Source organism: Falco cherrug, chromosome 3 (assembly GCF_023634085.1).
Source record: "Falco cherrug isolate bFalChe1 chromosome 3, bFalChe1.pri, whole genome shotgun sequence".
Lineage (NCBI taxonomy): Eukaryota > Metazoa > Chordata > Aves > Falconiformes > Falconidae > Falco > Falco cherrug.
The window spans coordinates 115,827,778-115,847,243 of record NC_073699.1 but is presented as its reverse complement, the minus strand read 5'-3'; the positions used below and the strand labels follow the sequence as shown (position 1 = coordinate 115,847,243).

Sequence of the window (19,466 nt, the reverse complement as noted above, 5' to 3'; positions counted from 1 at the left end):
CGGGCCGGGCCGGGCCGAGCCGAGCCGGGCCGAGCCGAGGGGGCGGCCGCGGCCGGGCACAGCAGCACCGGGGGTTCCCGACCCCCGCGGGGTCCCGGCAGCGCCGCAGCCCGGCCCGGGTGCCCCGGGGCCCGCCGTGCTTTGGCAGAGGGGCCGGGCAAGGGCTGGGGGGCTGCGGGCTTCGAGGCACCGGCGCGGGGGAAGAGTCCCAGCAGGGTCCCGGGGGTGCGCACGCCTTCTGCCTCATCCTCTTCCTCCTCCTCCTCCTCCTTCTTCCTCTCCCCCCCCCGGGGAGGTGGGCTCCCTGCCCGCCGCCCTTCCCGCAACGCCCCCGCGGCCGGGCCGGGCCTTCCCGGTTCTCCCGGCGATGAATTATGCAGGTCCCCACGGGAAAGCCGGGCCGCGGGGACCCGCCGGGGAAGCCAGGGGAGGGGGGCTGCGCACCTCCGGCTGTGCGGAGCGGGAAGGACCCAGCTTCGCCCCCCCAGCCCCCTCGGGCCGCCCCCTCCACACCCCACGCTCAGAGGAGCCCCCGGAGTTCTGCAGTGGGGCGGGGGCTAGCGGGCCAAGCCGCCGCCGCCCCCCCCCCCCCCCCCCCCGCAGCACGGCCCTGCACAGGCTGCGCAAGGACGTGGCGGGGGGAACCCGGGCTGGGGGGTCCCGGGGGCGGCGTGGGCCGGGGGCGGGGGCTGTTTTTATGAATGGGCCACTCCATCCCCGTCGCGATTACTATGCGGCGCGCGCGCGCCCGCGCTACCTCGCGGGGCGCTGATTGGCTCCGGCGCCCCATTGACGTCACAGCGGGGCGAACGGGGCTGGGGGGGGGCGGCGGTGAGTCACCCCCCCGGCCCCCCCCGGCGGGGCTCGGTCACTATAACTCGGCAGCGCCCATGGCAGCGGGCCCCCGGCCGGGGAGCCCAGCGCAGCCCGGGCCGCTGCCGAGCATCCCGGCAGGTGAGTGCCTGGCACCGGGGAGGGGGGCACCGGGGGGGGGGGCAGCTCGCTGGGGCGAAGCGCAGCGCGATGGGAAAGGGGGTAAGGGGCAGATGTCGTGTGTCCCCCACACACCCCCCCGGGCTGTGCTGCCCGCCCAGGCACCCCGGGAGGGGCAGAACCCCAAGGCAAGAGCAAGAGGGACCCCCCAGGTTGTGGGGACGTGGGGGAGCGGGGTCGGGAGGGAGCCTCCCCGCGCCGGGGTGCCCGTCCCGGGGGTAGCATGGCTGCCCCCTTCACCTGCTGCTTGGGATCCCGTCAGTTTGGGGGGGCGAGCCAGTGCCGGTCCTGCTCCCCTGTATTATCCACCAGAATCATGCAGTGCACGAACCCCAGCACTAACGTGGGCAGAGCGGGGGTTCCCCCCGCCTCCACCACCCCCCCTCCATCCCCCCCGCCAGCCCCCCGCCTTTATTCACATATTTCTTTTTCTTTGCTTGCAAAAGAATTAAGACCAAACCACCTTGTCCAGAACAATCCCCCTCTGAGCAAACAGCACCCCCTCAACACACGCCACGTTGCCCCTCCTCCCAGAGACAACTTTTCTGGGGAGGAGGCAGGACTGTCCCTGGCCGGTGGCACAAGGACAGCTTGGGTGGCTCCCCGCTGCGGGCAGCGGGTGCTGAGGGGGCCGCTTTCTTGCTTTTGGCTGTGGCAGGTCAGCCTCCGCCAGCATGATGGAGGAAGGGCCCCTCAACTCCAGCCGAGGCCACCAAGGCTGGTTGGCGGCTGGGAACGGCAGTGGCACCTCCTTGGACCTGGAGTCTGTGGTGCAACCCCTCGCCTTGAACCCATGGGATGTCGTCCTCTGCATCTCTGGGACCATTATCTCCTGCGAGAACGCCATCGTGGTGGTGGTCATCTTCTACACCCCGACATTCCGGGCTCCCATGTTCCTCCTCATCGGCAGCTTGGCCACAGCTGACCTCCTGGCCGGGTTGGGGCTGATCCTGCATTTTGCCTTTGTCTACTTCATCCCATCAGAGGCGGTCAGCCTGCTCACGGTGGGGCTCCTGGTCACCTCCTTCACGGCCAGCGTCAGCAGCTTGCTGACCATCACCATCGACCGCTACCTGTCCCTCTATAACGCCCTGACCTACTACTCGGAGAGGACGGTCACCAGGACTTACATCATGTTGATTCTCACCTGGGGAGCCTCCATCTGCTACGGGCTCCTGCCCATCATGGGCTGGAACTGCCTGAAGGAGCCCTCTGCCTGCAGCGTCGTCAAGCCCCTAATGAAAAACCACCTCATCATCCTCTCCGTCTCCTTCTTCATGGTCTTTGCGGTGATGCTCCAGCTCTACGTGCAGATCTGTAAGATCGTCTGCCGGCACGCCCACCAGATCGCTGTCCAGAGACATTTCCTGGCTAGTTCCCACTATGTCACCACCCGAAAAGGCATCGCCACCTTGGCTGTCATCCTGGGCACCTTCGCTTCATGCTGGCTGCCCTTCGCCATTTACTGCCTCCTGGGGGATTACAGCTACCCAGCCCTCTACACCTACATCACCCTCCTCCCCGCCACCTATAACTCCATGATCAACCCCGTCATTTATGCCTTCAGGAACCAGGAGATCCAGAAAGTGCTGTGGACCGTTTGCTGCGGGTGCTTCTCCTCCACCATGCCTTTCTGGTCCCGCTCCCCCAGTGACGTCTGACACGTCCCCCCTCCCCCGCCTCTCCGCACCTTTCACTTACCGACTGCCGTTGGGGGATTTCCTTTTTCTTTCCCCCCCCACCTCCTTTTCATTCCCAGAGACACATGGCAGGAGCTCACAGAATCAGAAAGCTCTTCCCAGCCCCGTCCTTTTGGGGCACAACCCCTTCTCTTCCTCTATTTTTCCACTTTTTGAATTTGCAGGAGAGAAAAACATATTTTTTATCCATAATATAATCTATATTTATGTGTGCGCGCGTGAGAGAGAGGGAGCAGATCCTCATATTTTCTTTAAAACTATTTATGATGCTTTATTTTTTTAAGGGGGTGCGATGCCGGTAACGTTCGCTCCCCTCTTCCTTTTTTTACAGCCTCATTATTTACCTCAGATAGTTAAAATATATTTTGTATGATTGGGGAAGGGAGGGGAGAGACTCGCTTGCCAGAGGAGGAGGGGATTCAAACCCACCCCCTTCTCCCAGCTGTCCATCCATTTATTTATTATTTATTTATTTTTAATTATTATTTAATATGATTTTAATGCCTCCCTCCTGCCGGCCCAGCACTGGGGCTTGCTGCCCTCTAGTGCTCACTGCCTTTGGGCAGAGGGTGCTGCCGGAGGCCCTGCACCCCCAAACCCAACAGCTTCGGGGTCCCCTGTGTGCTGCCCCCCCTCCCCCAGCACCCAGGGCTCCCCCACCAAAGCCTTTCTTTGCACTGGGACTGGATTTGCACATTTTGGGGTGGGTGTATGTGATGGATGTGAAGAGGCCTTGTGGAATGGGGACCCCTTGGTGGGTGCTGCAGAGCAGGGGTTGGGGGGGGGCTGCTTCTTGTTTACAACCGGGGGGGGTGGGGGAATAAAAGTAATTTGTGATACGAGGTGTGGCTGTTTGGTGCTGGTGAGGGGATGGGTTGGGATAGTGTCTCCCAGGGAGGGGGGAGGCAGCAGGTTGAGGTCCCCGAGCCCAGGCAGGGCTTTCTCCCCGCTCCGTTTCCCCATGCTTGGATAAGAAATCCCAAGTGACAGCACTTCCCCCCACCCATCACATCCTGTTAGCAGGAGCCAGCCCCAGGGCAGCAGCACTGAAGGCCCTGGCCATCCTCATCCTCACAGCGCTCAGCAGGCAGCGGGGCTGCATCCAGCTGTTACTGCTGCCTCCATCACAGCAAAATCCCGGGCAGCTGCCTGCACCCTGGCCCCTCTCCTGGCAAGGGTGGCACAGGGAGGGTCTGCCCGAGACCCCTGCACCAAGGTCCCCGTGCTGCAAGAGCCACCACTCAAATACGTTCTGGGATGCCCATCGTTGCTGCCCATGCTATCTGCACAGAGCGCTCATTGCAGGGAAGACAGGGTTAATGATGGCAAAGCTAATTAGGGCAGCTTGTCCCCTCCGGTAGCAGGGCTCTGCGCCCCGAGAGCCCCCCGTGCCCCTGCCCGCCCCGGTCAGGGAGCAGCAGGTTTCTTACAGGCATTTGTGCATCAGCAGACACGCCGGGATATGGCAGAGCCCAGGGCTGAAGAGCAGCCAGCGCCTGGCTGGGTGCTGCAATGCAGAATTTGTGCCGGCCCCTGAGGCTTCGCTTCACCTTGGGCTCTGGGACCTGGTGGCAGCCCAGAGGGCTGGTGCTGTTTATTGCAAAGGAAATAAAAGATTTCCTTCTGCTTCTCAGCTGAGGAGTGCTGGAAAGGGGTTATGGCAGCAAGCGTCGAGGGAAGATGGGGCTGTGGGGAGGCTGAAGGACCCGCGGACCAATATCTGCTCTCCAGGGGCTGGGCTCAGCGCTGGGGATGGGGTTGGGGAGTTCGGGGCTCCCCTTGTCCCCACTGAGGTTAAGCCAGGGGGAAAGGAGCAAAGCCCAGGCATTGGAGGTACCCGTTGTGGCCCAGGGCTGAGCTGAGACCCTCCATCCTGCAGCCAGGGGATAATTCCCAAGCCCACCTCCCCCAGCAGTGAAAAATCCTGTAATTCCCAGCCCTGCTTTATTCACGGGCCGTTTATACCTGGTTGTTCTTATGTCAGTGTTGTACAGCAGCTTAAATAGCTTTTCTTTTCCTCGTGCTTCCCCTGCTGATGTCTTCAGAGGGAGCGGCCGTAGCCCCTTTCTTCTCCACGTTGGGCAGCCCCAGCCAGTCTCTGCTGCTCCCTAGGGTCCCTGCCACCTCCCCTGGGGACAGGGTGCTGAGCCACGGTTTACCACACCGTGTGCAGGCACACGGCATTAAGGCAGCACCATGCAGGTCTGCTGGAACATCCCCCCCCCCAAGGCTCCCACCCACCATGGTGCACACAGGGCTGCAGCCCTCTGTTCCTGGCAGGGGCAGAATTCACCTCGGGGGGAGCCCACAGGGCTGGGGGGAGCCCACAGGGACAGCCCGGCATTGAGAGCCACCACCAACCCAGCCACATGTCACCACATCAGGCAAAGGGGCTGCTGGCACCCAGCTGCCCCCACAGCCAGTGATTTGGGAGCCCTCGTGCTCACCACCACGGGTCCCCTGAGAATGTCACCCCTCACAGCCCTGTCCCCCGCTACCATCAGCCACCGTGGTAGCCATCGCTCAGCACGTGGCTGCCCTGTGTGCTGCTTCCCAGCTGGGAAACGCACCTTCGGCTCCTACCTGTGTCCGATTCTCTCCTGCCAGGATGGTTGAGGAAAGCCGAGGCTGAATGTGGGGCTGTATGAAGCTGGGACCCCAGCCCCACCGCGGTGCTGGTTCTCTCCCGGCACACCAGCCGCTGAGTCTGGAGACATTCCCAGCTGCTCCAGGCCTTTGGGGATGGACCAGGCAGAACTGAGCAGGGAGATAAACAGCCCGCAGCAGGGCCCAGCCTGCTCCCTTTTTTGGTGGAGAAAGATGCAGAAAGCGGCGGTCTAAAAAAAATAAATAACCAAACCCATCCGAGAAGGCGCCTGAGTGCCAAGCAGCCACCCCCACGCCACTGATGTGCAGGAGGGGCTCAGAGGGGACCAGCAGCCCATCTTTGGGGTTAAATTATGAGCTAAGAGGCTGTGAGCAGGATAAAGGCGTGGGCATGCCATGACCCCAGCTGTGCGTGCACATCTGGCAGCCCCTGCCCGGCACCACGGCTCCCAGCAGATGCTGTAAGCCGCAGGCAGCCTCTTGCCTCCAAACGCTGCCTGTGCTGCAGTGAGGGCAGGCGGGCTCTGGGCAGGCTTTTCCCCCCTTCTCTGCTGTGGGAACTCCTGTCCTGCTGGCAGCAGTGGGGGCTTGCCTGCGGCTGCAAGCACCAGCCCTGTACCACCTTGCTGGCAGCAGCGATGCCAGGCGAGAGCGCTGGCAGTAACCACAGCAAAGCCAGGGCTGGTCCCTGCCAGGCAAGAGCCCCCCCCCCCCCCCACCCGCTGAGAAGCCTCCACTCAAGCTCTGGTACCAAAAACACAGGGGCTTTGGAAGATTGGAGGGGGGAGGAAGGTTGCTGCTACCCCAAAACCTCCCGCCAGTACCCTGGACCCTGACTGACCAGCCCGTGGCAGAGCTGAGAGCTGCCCATCGCCCACACCGCATCCCAGGGACGGGTCTCTGTTTACTGGGGTGCCCGTGATGGCTGCATCCCAGTGGAGCTCATGAGCCCCGATGTTCCCCCCCACAGCACCGTGGGCACCCAGGCTGGGAACACTGGGCCATGGGGAGGCTGAGCAGCTCTGGTTATTGGAATGGGTTACATTTAAATGAGAAACCTCAGCCCTGGCTTGGGGGATTTTGTTTCCTTGGAAGCAGGAGCAGGCAGGAAATGAAGAAAACGCGGCCTGCTTGTAAGCGTTTTACCAAATGCCGAAGGCAGCAGGGCAGCGGGAGGCAGTTCCCTGTGCTGCTCCGGCTGTGGAGCATCATCCCCAGCCACCCCCGGAGCCGTGGCACCAGGAGGCATCAGCCGGCATGTCCTGGGGAGGAGAGCCCATCCCAAAGCACTGCTCCGCGTGGGAGATGGCGAAGAGCAGGCTGGAGAGCCGCTTGGTCTCCAGCACCATGCAGCACCCATTTCACCCCGCTGCAAGGTCCCAGGCAGAAGGTGGTTTCACACCACGAGGACCCGCAGCACCCTCTGCTCCCCCTGGGCAGGCTGCCGAGGGCCAGGTCCCCACGCTGGCTCGGGCTGGGGCTTTGTCCAACTCACCCAGGCCTGGAGACGGCCCCGGGAGCACGATTTGGCCCCGGCCGCAGCCCCAGCTCCGCGCCGGCTGCCGTAAGCGCTCCACATGCAGGCGCTGGCCTTTGCGGGAGCGGATGAGCCCAGCGCAGAGCTGCTGCCCTGCCAGACTGCAGAAACTTGAGCTCCAAATACATAATTCCTCTGGCACCCCGTGGTTATTTGTGAGCTGCTGTGAGCAGATGGAAGAGTTACAGATAAAGCCATCCGCAGCACGGGAGCCGATTGCCTTCCCCACACAACCGCGTAGGCAACAGCAAAGGCAGGGAGGAGGGAGGAAAAAAAAAAAAAAAAAAAAAGCAAAAAAAAAAAAGGCAGAAAGAGAGCGAGAGAGAAGGAGTCAGCCATTTCTACAGGGGCTGAGCTGCCATCTCAGCACACCTACGTGCAAGAAATGGGGACTCTCTGCTGGCAGCGGGCCCTTCCCGGGGAGTTGGAAGAGGGGAGTGCTCTCCCACCACCCAGGGATGCTTGGCGAAGGCAGGCAGCGCGAGTCGGGGGTGACATTGGCAAGGCAGAGCGCTGCCACACACTGGGAGAGCAGGCTGTTAACGCTGATCAGAGCTGGCAGCGCCTGCACTCGCTTTGGTCCCAGAGGGGGAATTAAGGGAGAGAAGCTGACGTCAGTGGTGGAAAGGACACGCAGCCCACTCGTCCAAGGCAGCCGGCAGCATCTTCTGGGTGTTGCTGACACCACCTTGAAGGAGAAAATTAAATAGGTCTTTGGAGACAGGGGCTCCTGTGAAGCCGGAGCTCGGCCAGCTGTGATGCGCTGCCGAGTGAGCGCGGTGGAAGAGGCAGAGGCAGCACATCAAAGGCTGGGGCCAAGGCCAGAGTGCCAAGGCTCCGCAGTGCCCCGGAGACTCCCCCCGGGCCGAGCAGCTCCGCCGTAGGAAACTGCTCTCACGGAAAGGGCTCGGGCGTCCAGAGCACCAGCACCCGGTTCCTCACGCTGCTGGCTGGGCTTCTCCTCCTGCACCCAGCCAGACCCCGCGCCAGGGAGAAGCACAGCGTGGGCCAGGGGGGGCTCCCCGGGCTCCAGGAGCTCCCCCCGGCACCGGGTGGAGGTGGAGGGCGAAGCACAGGACCCTCTGATCTCCTCACTGGGCTACCTGGGAAGGCACACCTGGCACTTCCCTGTCTTTTCGGAAGGTAAACCAGCACAACAACGCTCTCCACTATCCACACACACACCTCCCTCAACCCCCAAAGATGACTTTCAAGGGCTGGTACCCCAAAACCACAGTGCTAGCGTGTACCCCCAAAAAGCAGAGGCACCAAGTTAGCCCTGGCCACAGCTGCACCCATCCAGACAGGGAGCCAGGGGGCCGGCTGCTCCTCCCGGATTCGAGACAGAGCCAAGAGCCAGGACACGCAGCACCAGGGAGCGTGGAAGCTCAAGAGATCCCTCCTTCCCCTGCCCTCCGTGCCCCAGCACGACTAAAGGGCTTGCTTGTTCAGAAGCTGGCAAGGCCAATTAATCTAATGAGGTTTTGCAGCCAGGGACTATTGTCAGCCAAGAAAGGCACAGCGCTGCAGAGCGAGCGCACGGGTGTCTCCTAGAAGCCAAGGGAATTTGGCAGAGCAAAGCTCGCAGTAAAAGCAGGGACGAGGAGCAGCAGGGACGGATCCTTTTGTTGCTCTCCACCGACCGGCAAGAAAATAGACCCGCACAACAGGCTCACGTACCGAGCCCAGACAAGGCACCTGAACACAGGGCCAGGAGCCATCGCTGCTGCGGCTAGGGCCAGGCAGATTAACTGCAGAAGGGACCTTGAGCAGCTGAAATGGAGGAAAAAAAAGGAGAGGAAAAAAAAAAAAAAAAAAAAAAAAGCAGAAGCAGCCCCCTCCCACCCCAGCTGCAGCAGCTCTGCTCTTGCAAGATGGAGCATGGGCTCATTTCGTATGGCAGGGAGCACACCCGGGAGGCTGGTAGCTCCTCCTGGATAAAGCTTCCTTGGCGCTGTTACCCACCGCCGGCAGCACTAACCACCACCATCGATAATCCTCAACCCACCTTGGCACGGCTGCATTTCGGTACTGCAAGAGGCTTCTGCACGGATGGTGTTTGCAAGACAGCTTGGGACCCGCTGGCTTCTTCAGCGCTCTGCCCAGGCACCTGCGGACAGGACACAGCCCGGGCGCCCTCCCTGAAATGCAGAATGCAGCCAGGCTCCCCAGATCACACCCCAACACCCTGGAAGATGCACTGCAGGACATAAGGTGCACAGGCACCAGCTGCTCAGGTGCCCCAGCACCTCCCCGTGCTGCTGGGCAGACGAAGTCCCACACAGAGAAGTCGCAGCAGCCCCTCTGCCCCCAACCAACCACGTCCATGTGCCACAAACCACACCGCAGCTCCCCAGTACATGCCCGGAGGAACACACGCAGGCACTGATCAGAGAGAAAGGTTTTATCAAGTTTACAGTTAAAAAAAAAAAAAATCAAAAAAAATTTTATTTTTTTTTACATGTACATTACAAAAAAAAAAGGGGATCTTCATCCAGGGGTTACTGAGCTGATTATTAAAAAAAAAAAAAAAAAAAAAAGCAGCAGGAAAGCCTGGCTTACACAGCAACCGACAGGGAAAAGCACAGACAGACATTACATGGGAAAACAGGAGGCAGCAAGTCTGCGCCGCGATGCACAGGTACGGGCACGGACCAGGCTCCGCTCCCCCAGCAGCAGCAGCTTCACGCCTGCTGCACCCGTGCACGCGAGGCAGCAGAATCTGGCCCTCAGTGTTTATTTTGCAGGAGTAAGAAAACCAAACAAGTCTACAGTATTTTGCTCATGAGGTTGTTGTTTTGTGGGTGGTATTTTTTTTCTTTTTTCTTTTTTTCTAAGCAGAGTTTCACTGCTGAAACTCCTTTGGTCTGAAGTGAGTAACCCCCTGCACCCTGAGAGTATCCGTCAAACATCACCCTTCCGACCCCCAGCCTGGCTGGGTCCTTCAAGGGTGCTTCCCATCTCTCCTCCCACCACATCTGCTCAGCAATAAACCCCTAAGATACAAGTGGAATAATTACTCTTATAAATATATTTATATCATGTAGGAAAATAAGGCACTTCAGGAGGGTTACAGCTTGTCTAATTCTACGACATTCTAATCAGGAAGAAAAATGGGTTAGTTTCTGAAATGAATTAAAATGAATGTTAATACAGTAATAAAAACAATCGGATCCACTTCCCAATTCAAGGCTTTGTTTAAAAAGGAAGAGAAGAAAGCACACACACACCTCCCCCCCCCGAAATCCCACAGCAAGGAAACCTGAGCTGGGGCAGCTGCATCTGCCCCACGCAAGGTCCTGCCAGCCAGCTCCCCTCCGGCGCCCGTCAAGGGCAGGTACTTTCAAAAGAGGCACGTTAAATAAGTTCATGGACTGAAGAAAAAATAGAAAAAAAAAATCCTTTCCCTGAAACGACACTCTGCACAGTTTCTCGGCCATCTGGGACCTCCAGGAGCCCCATCCCTCGCTCTGGTCTGGTGCTCTGGGTCTGATAAGGAGGAGAAAGCAGTGAAGGTCACCGACTGCGGATGAGGCTCCAGGCTGAGCCCGGGGAGCCGGGACGAGGCTTTCCCTGCGAGCGAGCGGGCAGGGGGGCGGCGGGGGAGAGGCTGCCGGGAGCAGCAGCCAAGCACTGCGGGCGAGGACACCGGGAGAATGTTTAACCAGGAGCGTGGCGCCGGGAAGGGGAAGGCCTGCCCAAACTTGCACGCCTCCAGCGAACGGCTCCCAGGACAGATGAAATGGCTGCTCTGGCTCTGCACCTCCGTACGGACACGGCTCGGGGCTGAAATGGAAAGACGGGGGCTCCCCCCGGGCAGGTGGAGAGCGGGGAGGACCCCAGCTGCCAGCTCTCGCTTTTGGCTTTGTGAAATGCTTGAGGTTCGCCCGCCGTGCCGTTCAACCCAGCCTTACACGGGAATAAAAAAAAAAAAAAAGGGGAGGAAGGAGTAAGTTAACATGAAATGACAAAGATGGCAGGGGAGCCCAGCACAGGCCCTCGGTCTACATGGGGCTGCAGCCTGCAGTTACGGCACAGCTGCTCTGTCTTGCAAAGGTTGTTTTTGGCACCTCTCCTCTTCCCCTACTGGTTTAAGAAATATTAAGCTTACTTGGTGGCCCAGTGCTCTGTGATTTTGCAACGATACTCAAAGACGGTCGCTTTACACTAGTTTTTCTCAGGGATCTCCACGCTAGGCTCATACCACTTCTTTTTGCAAACAATGGAGATGAAAAAAAAAAAAATATAAAATCAACCATAAAAAAACCCCAACCGATCTTTCCTACCAGTCCACAACCCTTCTGTTTAAGATCCAGCCATTTTGATTCTCACCTTGGGATGGGAGTTTGAAAGCAGAGGGTGGTTACAGCAGGCTTGCACGGACAAAGCAGCATCCCTCCCATTGCCAGGAAGACCTTGCAAGCAGGCGAGGCGGTCGGAGGAGCCGACTCCACCCGCAGCCATGCCAGATCGCCCACACAGCATCCTTGTGCAACAGGCAGCGCATGGGGCAACCGTGTCCCTAATGCCCTGAGGCACGGCCCTGCCTGACAGACCATCCATCTGGGTCACAGAGAATATGGCACTTTTCTGTATTTCACGCGACAGGAATACTCGCTCCCCTTTCCCAACAGGGGCCAAGTCTAGTTAAGGCAATTTAAAATTAACCCAGGTTTGGCATTTGCGAGCTCCTCGCTTCCCTGTGTGATAACGCTGTCAGCCCGGGTTAGCTTAAAGGTCCGTTTTCCCCAGGAACCTGTCTCCGAGAGAAGCCAGAGGAGGACGCTTACAGAAACAGCAGAAAAACAAGAGGCTGTAATTCTCCTCTAACCCCCCTTACGCAGCTTGCAGCAGTAATCAGTTTGCATTTCCAAGTCCCTCCACTGCACAATGGCTCACTAGCACTCGAGGGGTCTGTTCCCTCTTCCAGAACCTGGAACTAGCGCTGCTCAGATGTTCCCAGCCCATCAGGATGCCTCGCTGTCTACGCCCTTTGCATCCTGCCTAGCAGCTGATTTGCAGACAAAAGCTGACGGTGTAGCGATCCAGTAAATCTCTCAGGGTCGCACTGGATCTCAGCTTGACCCACACCCCAGAAAAGCCCATCCTCCGGGCCATCATCTGCGCCGTCAAAGATTAAAAATGTGCACACACAAGAAATCAGGAAGAACCCAATGGCACCAACTGAAGCCATCAATCAAACCCCAAGAAGGATTTCCAGCAACGTGGCCGCCTCGGGCTGGGCCTAGCATTCCAGGTACCAGCAACATCATTAAACAAGGCAAGCCAGAGAAGAACAGGCACAGGCTGGCAAAATACTGTACAACAGGAAAGGCAAAGAGGTTGGAGAGTTGGTCTTAATGGGACATGCAGGTGGTCCCACCCCACAACAGCTGGACCCACGATCTCCAAAAGGCTTTGGAATTGCTTTCCTGCATGACCCTGACAGAGTCATGTCCAAATTAAAATACACGTCTGTAACATCAGGGGTGTTTGTTTCTAGGTTTCCAAGATACGCTTATATTCTACGTAAGGTAATAGAAAAAAAAAGCAATAAAACCTAGGTCAGCTAGTTCAAGTTCACCATTTTCTCCCCCTGCCAGTACTGTATCTGTAGTGAGCAGCCGAGGAACTCATAGGGTTAGTGAGAAGAAATGCTTTCTTAAAATTAACTAACGAATTAGAATAACAAAATTTCAGGAAACAACGTAGAGGTTAGGTCCGATGTTAACTGACGGGCAACTCAATTCACACAGAAGAAATTTTTAGGCACACAAACTCCCCTCCTTTGGTGGAAAGGAGGAGGAAGCAAAGGTAATACCAGCATTTGCTACTCAAGTCCCTGTGTAAAAAGCATGGTCACCCGGCTAGAAAAAGCACCTCTTCAAAGTGACTGCAGCATTGCCCTGAACAGGCCAAAGGCAACCAAAGCGGCTGGTGTTCAGAGAACCCCTCCCCACACCATCTCCCTGCTCTAGGCACTTTTTTTTAATTTTTTTTTTTTTCTTTTTTAAACACACTCTCAGCATGAATTGGAGAAATCAGCAAAGGGCAGTTTCGCCACCGCTCAGTGCTGACCACACAGATGTGTCTCAGTGGGGCAGCAGCTCTGCTCTCCCAGAAGCGGGAGGCCGAGCAACTGTTCTGCCCCGGCTTTGCATCCCTTTGTGCAAGTCTCCTTCGGCAGACTTGGCAAAGCAGTCCAGGAGATTTGAGGAAGGTAAAGGCAGCTTTTAAAATAAAAAAAGTCCCTCCTCACATTGCACCCAATGCACTCCACAGCCCTAGAGCCAGGAAGCGCACCCCACACAGGGTAGTCTGGAAATAATACTAGGGGGTCAGAGGGGAAAGAATTGTGCACTAGTGCCAAAACCGGATTATTTGACAGTGGGATGCAGCAGAGAACTGACATTTAAAGCCCATTTTCTTGCAGTACTACCAGTATTCACTGGAAAAGAAGAGCCATCAGATCAACTGTCTGCTGTTGCAATGAGAAAACTAGCTGAAAATGTCCTTCATCTGAAAGGCCACGCGGCCACAACAGGATCATCCATCTTTACTTTAAAAATCCCTCAGGATGGAGGGTTTATATGTGCTTTGCCTGGTGGCATCGAGAATCTGAAGGTTTAGCTCTCTTTTAAATAAGCAACCGTTACACCCCCTCCAGCTAAATCCCAACACCGCATCCTCAGCGTCCATGATGCCTTTTGGAAAGGCAGAGCACAAAGTCCTGCCAAAGCCAGAGGGGGAGGGAGAAGGGAGATATGCTGCTGGTTGTCTGAAAACCCTTGGCACATCTTTGGTTACGGGATGAAAAAGGAAGTGGTGGAAGGTTTGGCCACCTGATTCTTTAAGATGTTAACCCAGGACAGAAGGGGGAGACGGGGATGGGACTGTGGTTAATCCGACCATTCGTCCTCATCGAACTCCGAAGAGTCATCCTCAGAGTCGCTGTACTCCACAGCGATGCGGCGTGACAGGATCGTTGCCACATCATTGCCTACAACGTCCCGCTTCTCCTGTTCCCGCTGCTCCTCCACCTTGCGGAGCTGGAAGCCTGTTGGGAAGAAGGCAACAGAGGGGATCATGCAAAGGCTTTGGTCACACTGAAATCTTCAAAGCAGCCATCCCTTTGACACAATCCTCTAGGCAAGGCAGCCTGTCCTCTGCCAGCGAGTACTGGACATGCTGTGGGGTAACACTGATGGTGAATGACAGCCAAGACAGGCTGGGTGGGCAGGTGGAATGGGAAGCAAATCGTTTCCGTGCTCCGCTGAGGGGTTAACACCACTGCCATTCAATCCACTCATAAGCACCGACCACACCAATTCCAGCGCTGCAGTCTCCAAACTGCAGGCGGAGGCAGAAAACCTGCTGAGGTGGTCATCAGGGTGGGTAGACAAGGAAGGACCACAAGGGACAGGTCTCAAGCAGCGAGGCAGTCGCACCACTGCTCGTGTGACGGCTCTCACTCGGATACCGTGGGGTTTTACAGAAGCAAAGGAGAAAGTTGGTACTGAAACAAAACCTTACCTTGACGAATAGCTGAAAGTAGATCACTCCTGGCATCGCTAACCGCAGGCAGGGATGACTTGGGCTTGGAGGAGGAGGTGTCTGAGGGTGGAGGAGGGGGTGGGGGACCATCCAGGCCACTGGAAGACAAAGGTGGTGGGCCTGGAGGAGGTGGTGGTGGCGGGGGAGGCGGCGCACTCCCACTGCCCAGCTGAGGCAGCGGAGGTGGGAGCACGTTGGAAAAATCGACTGCTGGAGGGGGCGGTGGGGGTGGCGGGGCAGCAAACTCAGGGTGAGGAGGGAAAGAAGGGGGTGAGGGTGGTGGTGGGGTTCCCGGGGTCGAGAAGCCCAAGGGGGGCGGTGGAGGCGGGGTGCTTCCTATCACTGATGGTGGTGGCGGAGGTGGCGCCGGAGGAGGAGCAAAGCCCGGCCTGGCCGCTGAGGGGGATCCGATCGGAGGAGCTGGTGGCGGGTGGCTTGGGCTAACCAGGCTGGATCGTTTGGTCCCTCCAGAACCAGAACCTCTTTGGTTGTCTACAGGATAGCTGTTGCAACAGAAGGAGACAGACATAAGGCTATTAGCTGTGAGGCCAGATTAGACCGTACAATCTCGATGTTAATGCAAATCATGTGTGACTGCTGCAGTCCAGACAAAAATCTAAGTTCCAGCTTTAACTGGTGTTTCCATGAGACTTCACTCTTGGGTTTAGTTCCCTCGCAGTGTTTCTTTTGGCCTACACCACGAGAACAAAGGAAAGCTTCTGGGGACTGGCAGAAATGCTATCATTCGTCCCATCTCCCAGGCTGACAAGAACATGAGCCATCTCACCTCTCCGCCAGAGGCCAGGCGTCATGTCTGAGCCCAGAGCTGCCTCCTGGCTTAAGAGCTCCTGCAGCAATGAAAGCCGCTACCCCTCCATGCTGAGGTCAGACTTATGACACGCCAAGCGGGGACATCTACCATGATAAATCGCACAAGGACTGGTGGGTGTGCCAGGAAAGCATATGCTCTGAACACCTGCTAGGAACAGATCTCTTCACTGGATTCCATGGCTCAGAGCTGGAGCGCAGCAGCCATGTCTCATAGCTCGCCATGGGGAGTGAAGAGGAAGACAAGGAAACCCAATGTGCTCTTAAGGAAAACACCGATTCATGAGTGACTGACTCTCCCACTTATGGAAGCCGTGTTTACACCAGAAAACACTGCTGCCCATAAGACACTGTAATATCTTACATATGTGTAAAGGAAGCCCTGAAGTGACATCCCCTCCCATGGTAAGACAGAAAAATAAAGTGCATTCGCCACAAAAACGTCACCATTTTTAACAGTGCACAGTGCTGATCCAAGACAGACTACTGGAGATCAAACCTAGCTCCCAGGGTTCTTTAAAAACAACCACCAAAACAAAACCAGAGAGGGGAGATCTCTGTGGCTAAGCAGAGATCTAAGCAACTGCATAAGGCAGCGTCAGCTTCATCTGAAAGCTCGTTTCTGCTCTGCTCTGCCCTAGAGGAACATGCTGCAGAGTGGAGTGCTTGGTCTCTTTGACACATCAGAAGAGCCTTTTCTGCAGCGTTGCTGCCTTTGGATTAGATGGAGACAAGCTAACGCAGTCCCATCTATCAGACACACTTCCTCCTGTTACTCTTGACTCTATTTTACTGCCTTTAAAAAAAAAAAAAAAAAGGCTACTCTCTTGTTTCACTCTTTGCGTCTTGAGCCACTGTTGGAACATAATTCTCATCTCTAGAGGTGACTAGAAGTCACCATTTCATCTGATACAAAGCAGCTGCCCTGAACTTGCACCAGCATCTCTGGGAAGAAGTCAGCTGGTGTGCACAAGTCCTTTAAATTTAACTACATCTACATCTTCAGGGCCCATGTTGTGTGTTTGTCAAAGATCATAGGGCAAACGGTAAAAATAAAATAAATAAATAAAAAGGGTGAAAGAAGCCACTCTTTGCAAAGCTCTATCGGGAACGTAAGTTACACGCTCTGGAGCAACTGCATTGGAAAACCCATGCAATGGAGCCAGACCATTAATTGGGATCCTGGTCTTTTTGAAAGCAAGGTAAATTTACTCTAGTTCTCACCCAAGCCCATTTTCCCCTTCTATACGTGAACAACAGCAGTGGCTGGGATTTACGGAGAGCTGTGCTGCCTGTGCCTCCGTCCCTGCCTGCAGTTGCACTTTCCCTCCAGACAGGAGCATTCTGGTTCCCGTACAACACCCGTTAGGAAGCTATGCTGAACTATCTCAGCCTGTCTCATGTCATCCTTTTACACCACCTACTACTCCTTGGTGACAGAAGGGATCCCGTAGGCTTACCTAAATTCCACCGGGGGTGGAGGCAGGCTGTCATCTGGGAACGAAGGAGGTGGTGGCACAATAGAGTCAGTCTGCGGCGGTGGCGGGTAGCAGTTCACGTCCATGCTTTCGTTTGAACCGATGCTGCCATTCTGATACACCATGTTAGAGGGGTACCTGAGTGAAAGCAAGGCAAGCAATTTATTTAAAGAGTTCAAGGCAGTGTCTAAAGCTCATTTTTCCCCTCGCTCGCAACGGCTTTGCCTCCTGGAAGGGTTACAACAAACCACAGTGCAGCAGTTCAACCACCGACCAGCAGTCATATTAACCACGTGGATGGATCAACCTGCAAGGTTTAGAAATGAGGTTTTCTAGCAGGAATGGCTTTTCCCAGCACAGTGGGACCTGCTGTTAGGTGGGACCTTATCAACCACCACAACAGGACACACAAAACCTTAAAGCAATATTTAAAGAAAAAAAATAAAAAACTCTCTATTTCTCAAAGCATCCTATTTGAAGAACCATGTCCAGCTGTTTTAGTTTGCTCTGCATAATTCTTCAGCTAGAATTTGTCCATATGCTCTCATGTTTGTTGATGGCTATCACACACCAGAACAGCATGAGTATATATCTTAGTGAACAAGAAAACACCAAAATAAAAAAATATTTTTCTTAATATTTGATTATAGAAAAAAACCACTTATAAAAGTATTTTGACCAACCTGGACTTGAAGGACTCCCAGTTACAGTGGGCATCAATAGCAAAAGAAAAAAAAAAAAAAAAAAAAAAAAAAGAGGCACTCAAAGATGCCAAAAAATAAGCTTGAGAATAGAATATCAAAAAGGAACCCAAGAAACAGTGATGCCATTAAAAGCAAGTATCCAAAACTGAAATGGTACCAGAGCAAGAGACCACTCTCACACTGAACTTTTAATGAGCTCATCTCCCTGTGGGGTGGTGGAACCACCCCATTCGTGGGCGCTCTGGACCTCAAGTGAATTCAAATGCATGAACATGCTCACATGAGAGAAGAGAGGAGCAAGAAAACGGTGCTGTTGTGCTGCTCGATTCCTCTGCTAGAAACCAAACCTGTTCTCCTATTAAACTAAAAGCAAGTTTTATTTTTAGCTGGAGAGTGTGATTTAAAGAGAGATTTTTCTTGTATGAAAGGAAGCTGCAAGGAGAGAGCAAGCGAGAAGTGCATTGTGGGGAATTCTGTCTGCTTCCAGCCTTGCTGGTGTCAAAAGTTAAATGTATTCCCAAGCCAGAAGCGCTGAAGAGAGATCTGTAGCTCGAAATACTTGGATGGGGACAGCCCCCGCTTCAACTTTAGGGTGTGAAGAGCCATTTGCGAAATGTAACAAAGCAGTCACACAATACCACCGAGATGCCACCCCACTCCTCAGCGTACGGCCCAGAGGCTAGGTGTGATGGGAAGGGCATCGTGATGGGGTAGGGAGCCAAAGCTCTCAACACTTCCATGCCCACAAAACAGGCAGCCGACAGCAGACTTGCTACAAAAGCTGTTCCTGCCACCTTGTTCAAACCGTGCAGCTCCCTGATGTATTTAGCAAATTTTAAATCAGCAGACGGATTTACTTTGGAGAATCTGATTAGTGGCAGTATCGATCCGCACTGTGCAGCGGATCTGGAGAAGCTGCAGAGCAGGGTGAACTGCATTACAATCAACAACGCCCGCCCGCTCCCCCTCACTGGGGAGCTGAGCAGAGAGCCCCAGACTTGCTTACCCAGCAGGGCCATGTTTGTCCTTTGACTCAACAAATTCTTGTCCCATTTTCAGCTTCTCCCACTCTTCTTTCCGGGTTTTGATTTTCCGCGGATTCACATTTCCTCGGTTCGGATTCTCTTTTTTCTCTTTCTAAGGGAGGAGGAATCAGACAGAAGCCTTATTTCGCTTTAAACTCACTGGGAATAGGGAGGGATATGACAGACTCATAGCAGTTTCAAGAAGATACATTCTCAAAGAGGGCAAGGATTTTTAATTTACTTTCCCAACTGCTGCAAGCTCCAAAGATCTCCCATACAAAGAAGCTGGAGCACAGATAGCATAAAAAAAAAACCCAAAAAAAAAACCCCAAAACAAAACAGACAGACATCAGATTTCCCCGGTGCAGCCCAGACACGATGCCATCGTTACTCCCTGGCACGACCACCTTGAGGGCAGAGTGAAAGCTCAGCTTCCCATATCAATTCAGTTTTTGGCCTCTGTGTCAAGACTGCCAAATCTCACCATCACCTTGCTGTTGTTAAGTGCTTTGGGGTGCAATATGGACACCCGTCTACAAAAAAACGGGCTTTAGCCACCCTTGCGCTCTGCATTCTAACGTGCTCTAAATCTCTCCTGTGTTATTTTGATTGAAAAATCATGATCTGGTTTGATATTTAATACTCCAGTTGCTCAAAAGCTAAATAAAGTATGCTCAAACTGAATCTTTTATGGTGTAAGTTTCAGTGTTGGTAAACATGGGTCCAAATCCCCAGGCAACCAAACCAGCAACTCTACCTGGCATTTTCAGCTTAAACGGTTTTGTTAAGCCTCCTGCTTGCCCCTGATTTAACATCAGGCCCTAGTTTTGCACTCCTGAAGGGACATTTTCTCCTTTCTTTACTCTTCCACAGTAGAATTTATTACACCACTCTACACGCTGCAGTGCTGGGGCAGTGGGATTTGCACTGCTTCAACACCAACCAGACCCCCTCTGCAGCATCAGAAGTGCAGAAAAGACTCCAACACAACTTTCTCCCCTGCAGACTGCACCAGCGCTATGTTTGAGGACTACAAATTA

The 19,466-nt window shown here is 55.1% G+C and overlaps 2 protein-coding genes across 4 annotated transcripts in view; one reads left to right on the top strand and one right to left on the bottom strand.

Annotated features, from left to right (window-relative positions):
• Nucleotides 1-833: 833 nt before the first annotated feature.
• On the top strand, nt 834-5,544 carry GPR3 (G protein-coupled receptor 3). The gene is made up of 2 exons (XM_055706177.1): nt 834-954; nt 1,652-5,544. Exon 2 carries the CDS (start codon nt 1,668-1,670, stop codon nt 2,652-2,654), a length of 987 nt encoding a protein of 328 aa, XP_055562152.1. The 5' UTR covers nt 834-954; nt 1,652-1,667; the 3' UTR covers nt 2,655-5,544.
• A 3,682-nt stretch (nt 5,545-9,226) lies between these two features.
• The window catches only part of WASF2 (WASP family member 2), a 33,625-nt gene continuing 23,385 nt past the window's right edge, over nt 9,227-19,466 (bottom strand). For all 3 annotated transcript variants that reach the window (XM_005433081.4, XM_027813790.2, XM_055705096.1), the window contains exons 6-9: nt 18,408-18,538; nt 16,680-16,835; nt 14,371-14,894; nt 9,227-13,894 (exon numbers count right to left, since the gene is read on the bottom strand). In XM_005433081.4, the coding sequence (XP_005433138.2) occupies nt 13,737-13,894; nt 14,371-14,894; nt 16,680-16,835; nt 18,408-18,538 (969 nt within the window). In that variant the 3' untranslated portion in view covers nt 9,227-13,736. The remainder of the gene's footprint in view (nt 13,895-14,370; nt 14,895-16,679; nt 16,836-18,407; nt 18,539-19,466) is intronic.

What these genes read in the sequence shown, in the direction of transcription:
- GPR3 (XM_055706177.1), top strand. Translation starts at nt 1,668, where the DNA reads ATGATGGAGGAAGGGCCCCTCAACTCCAGCCGAGGCCACCAAGGCTGG.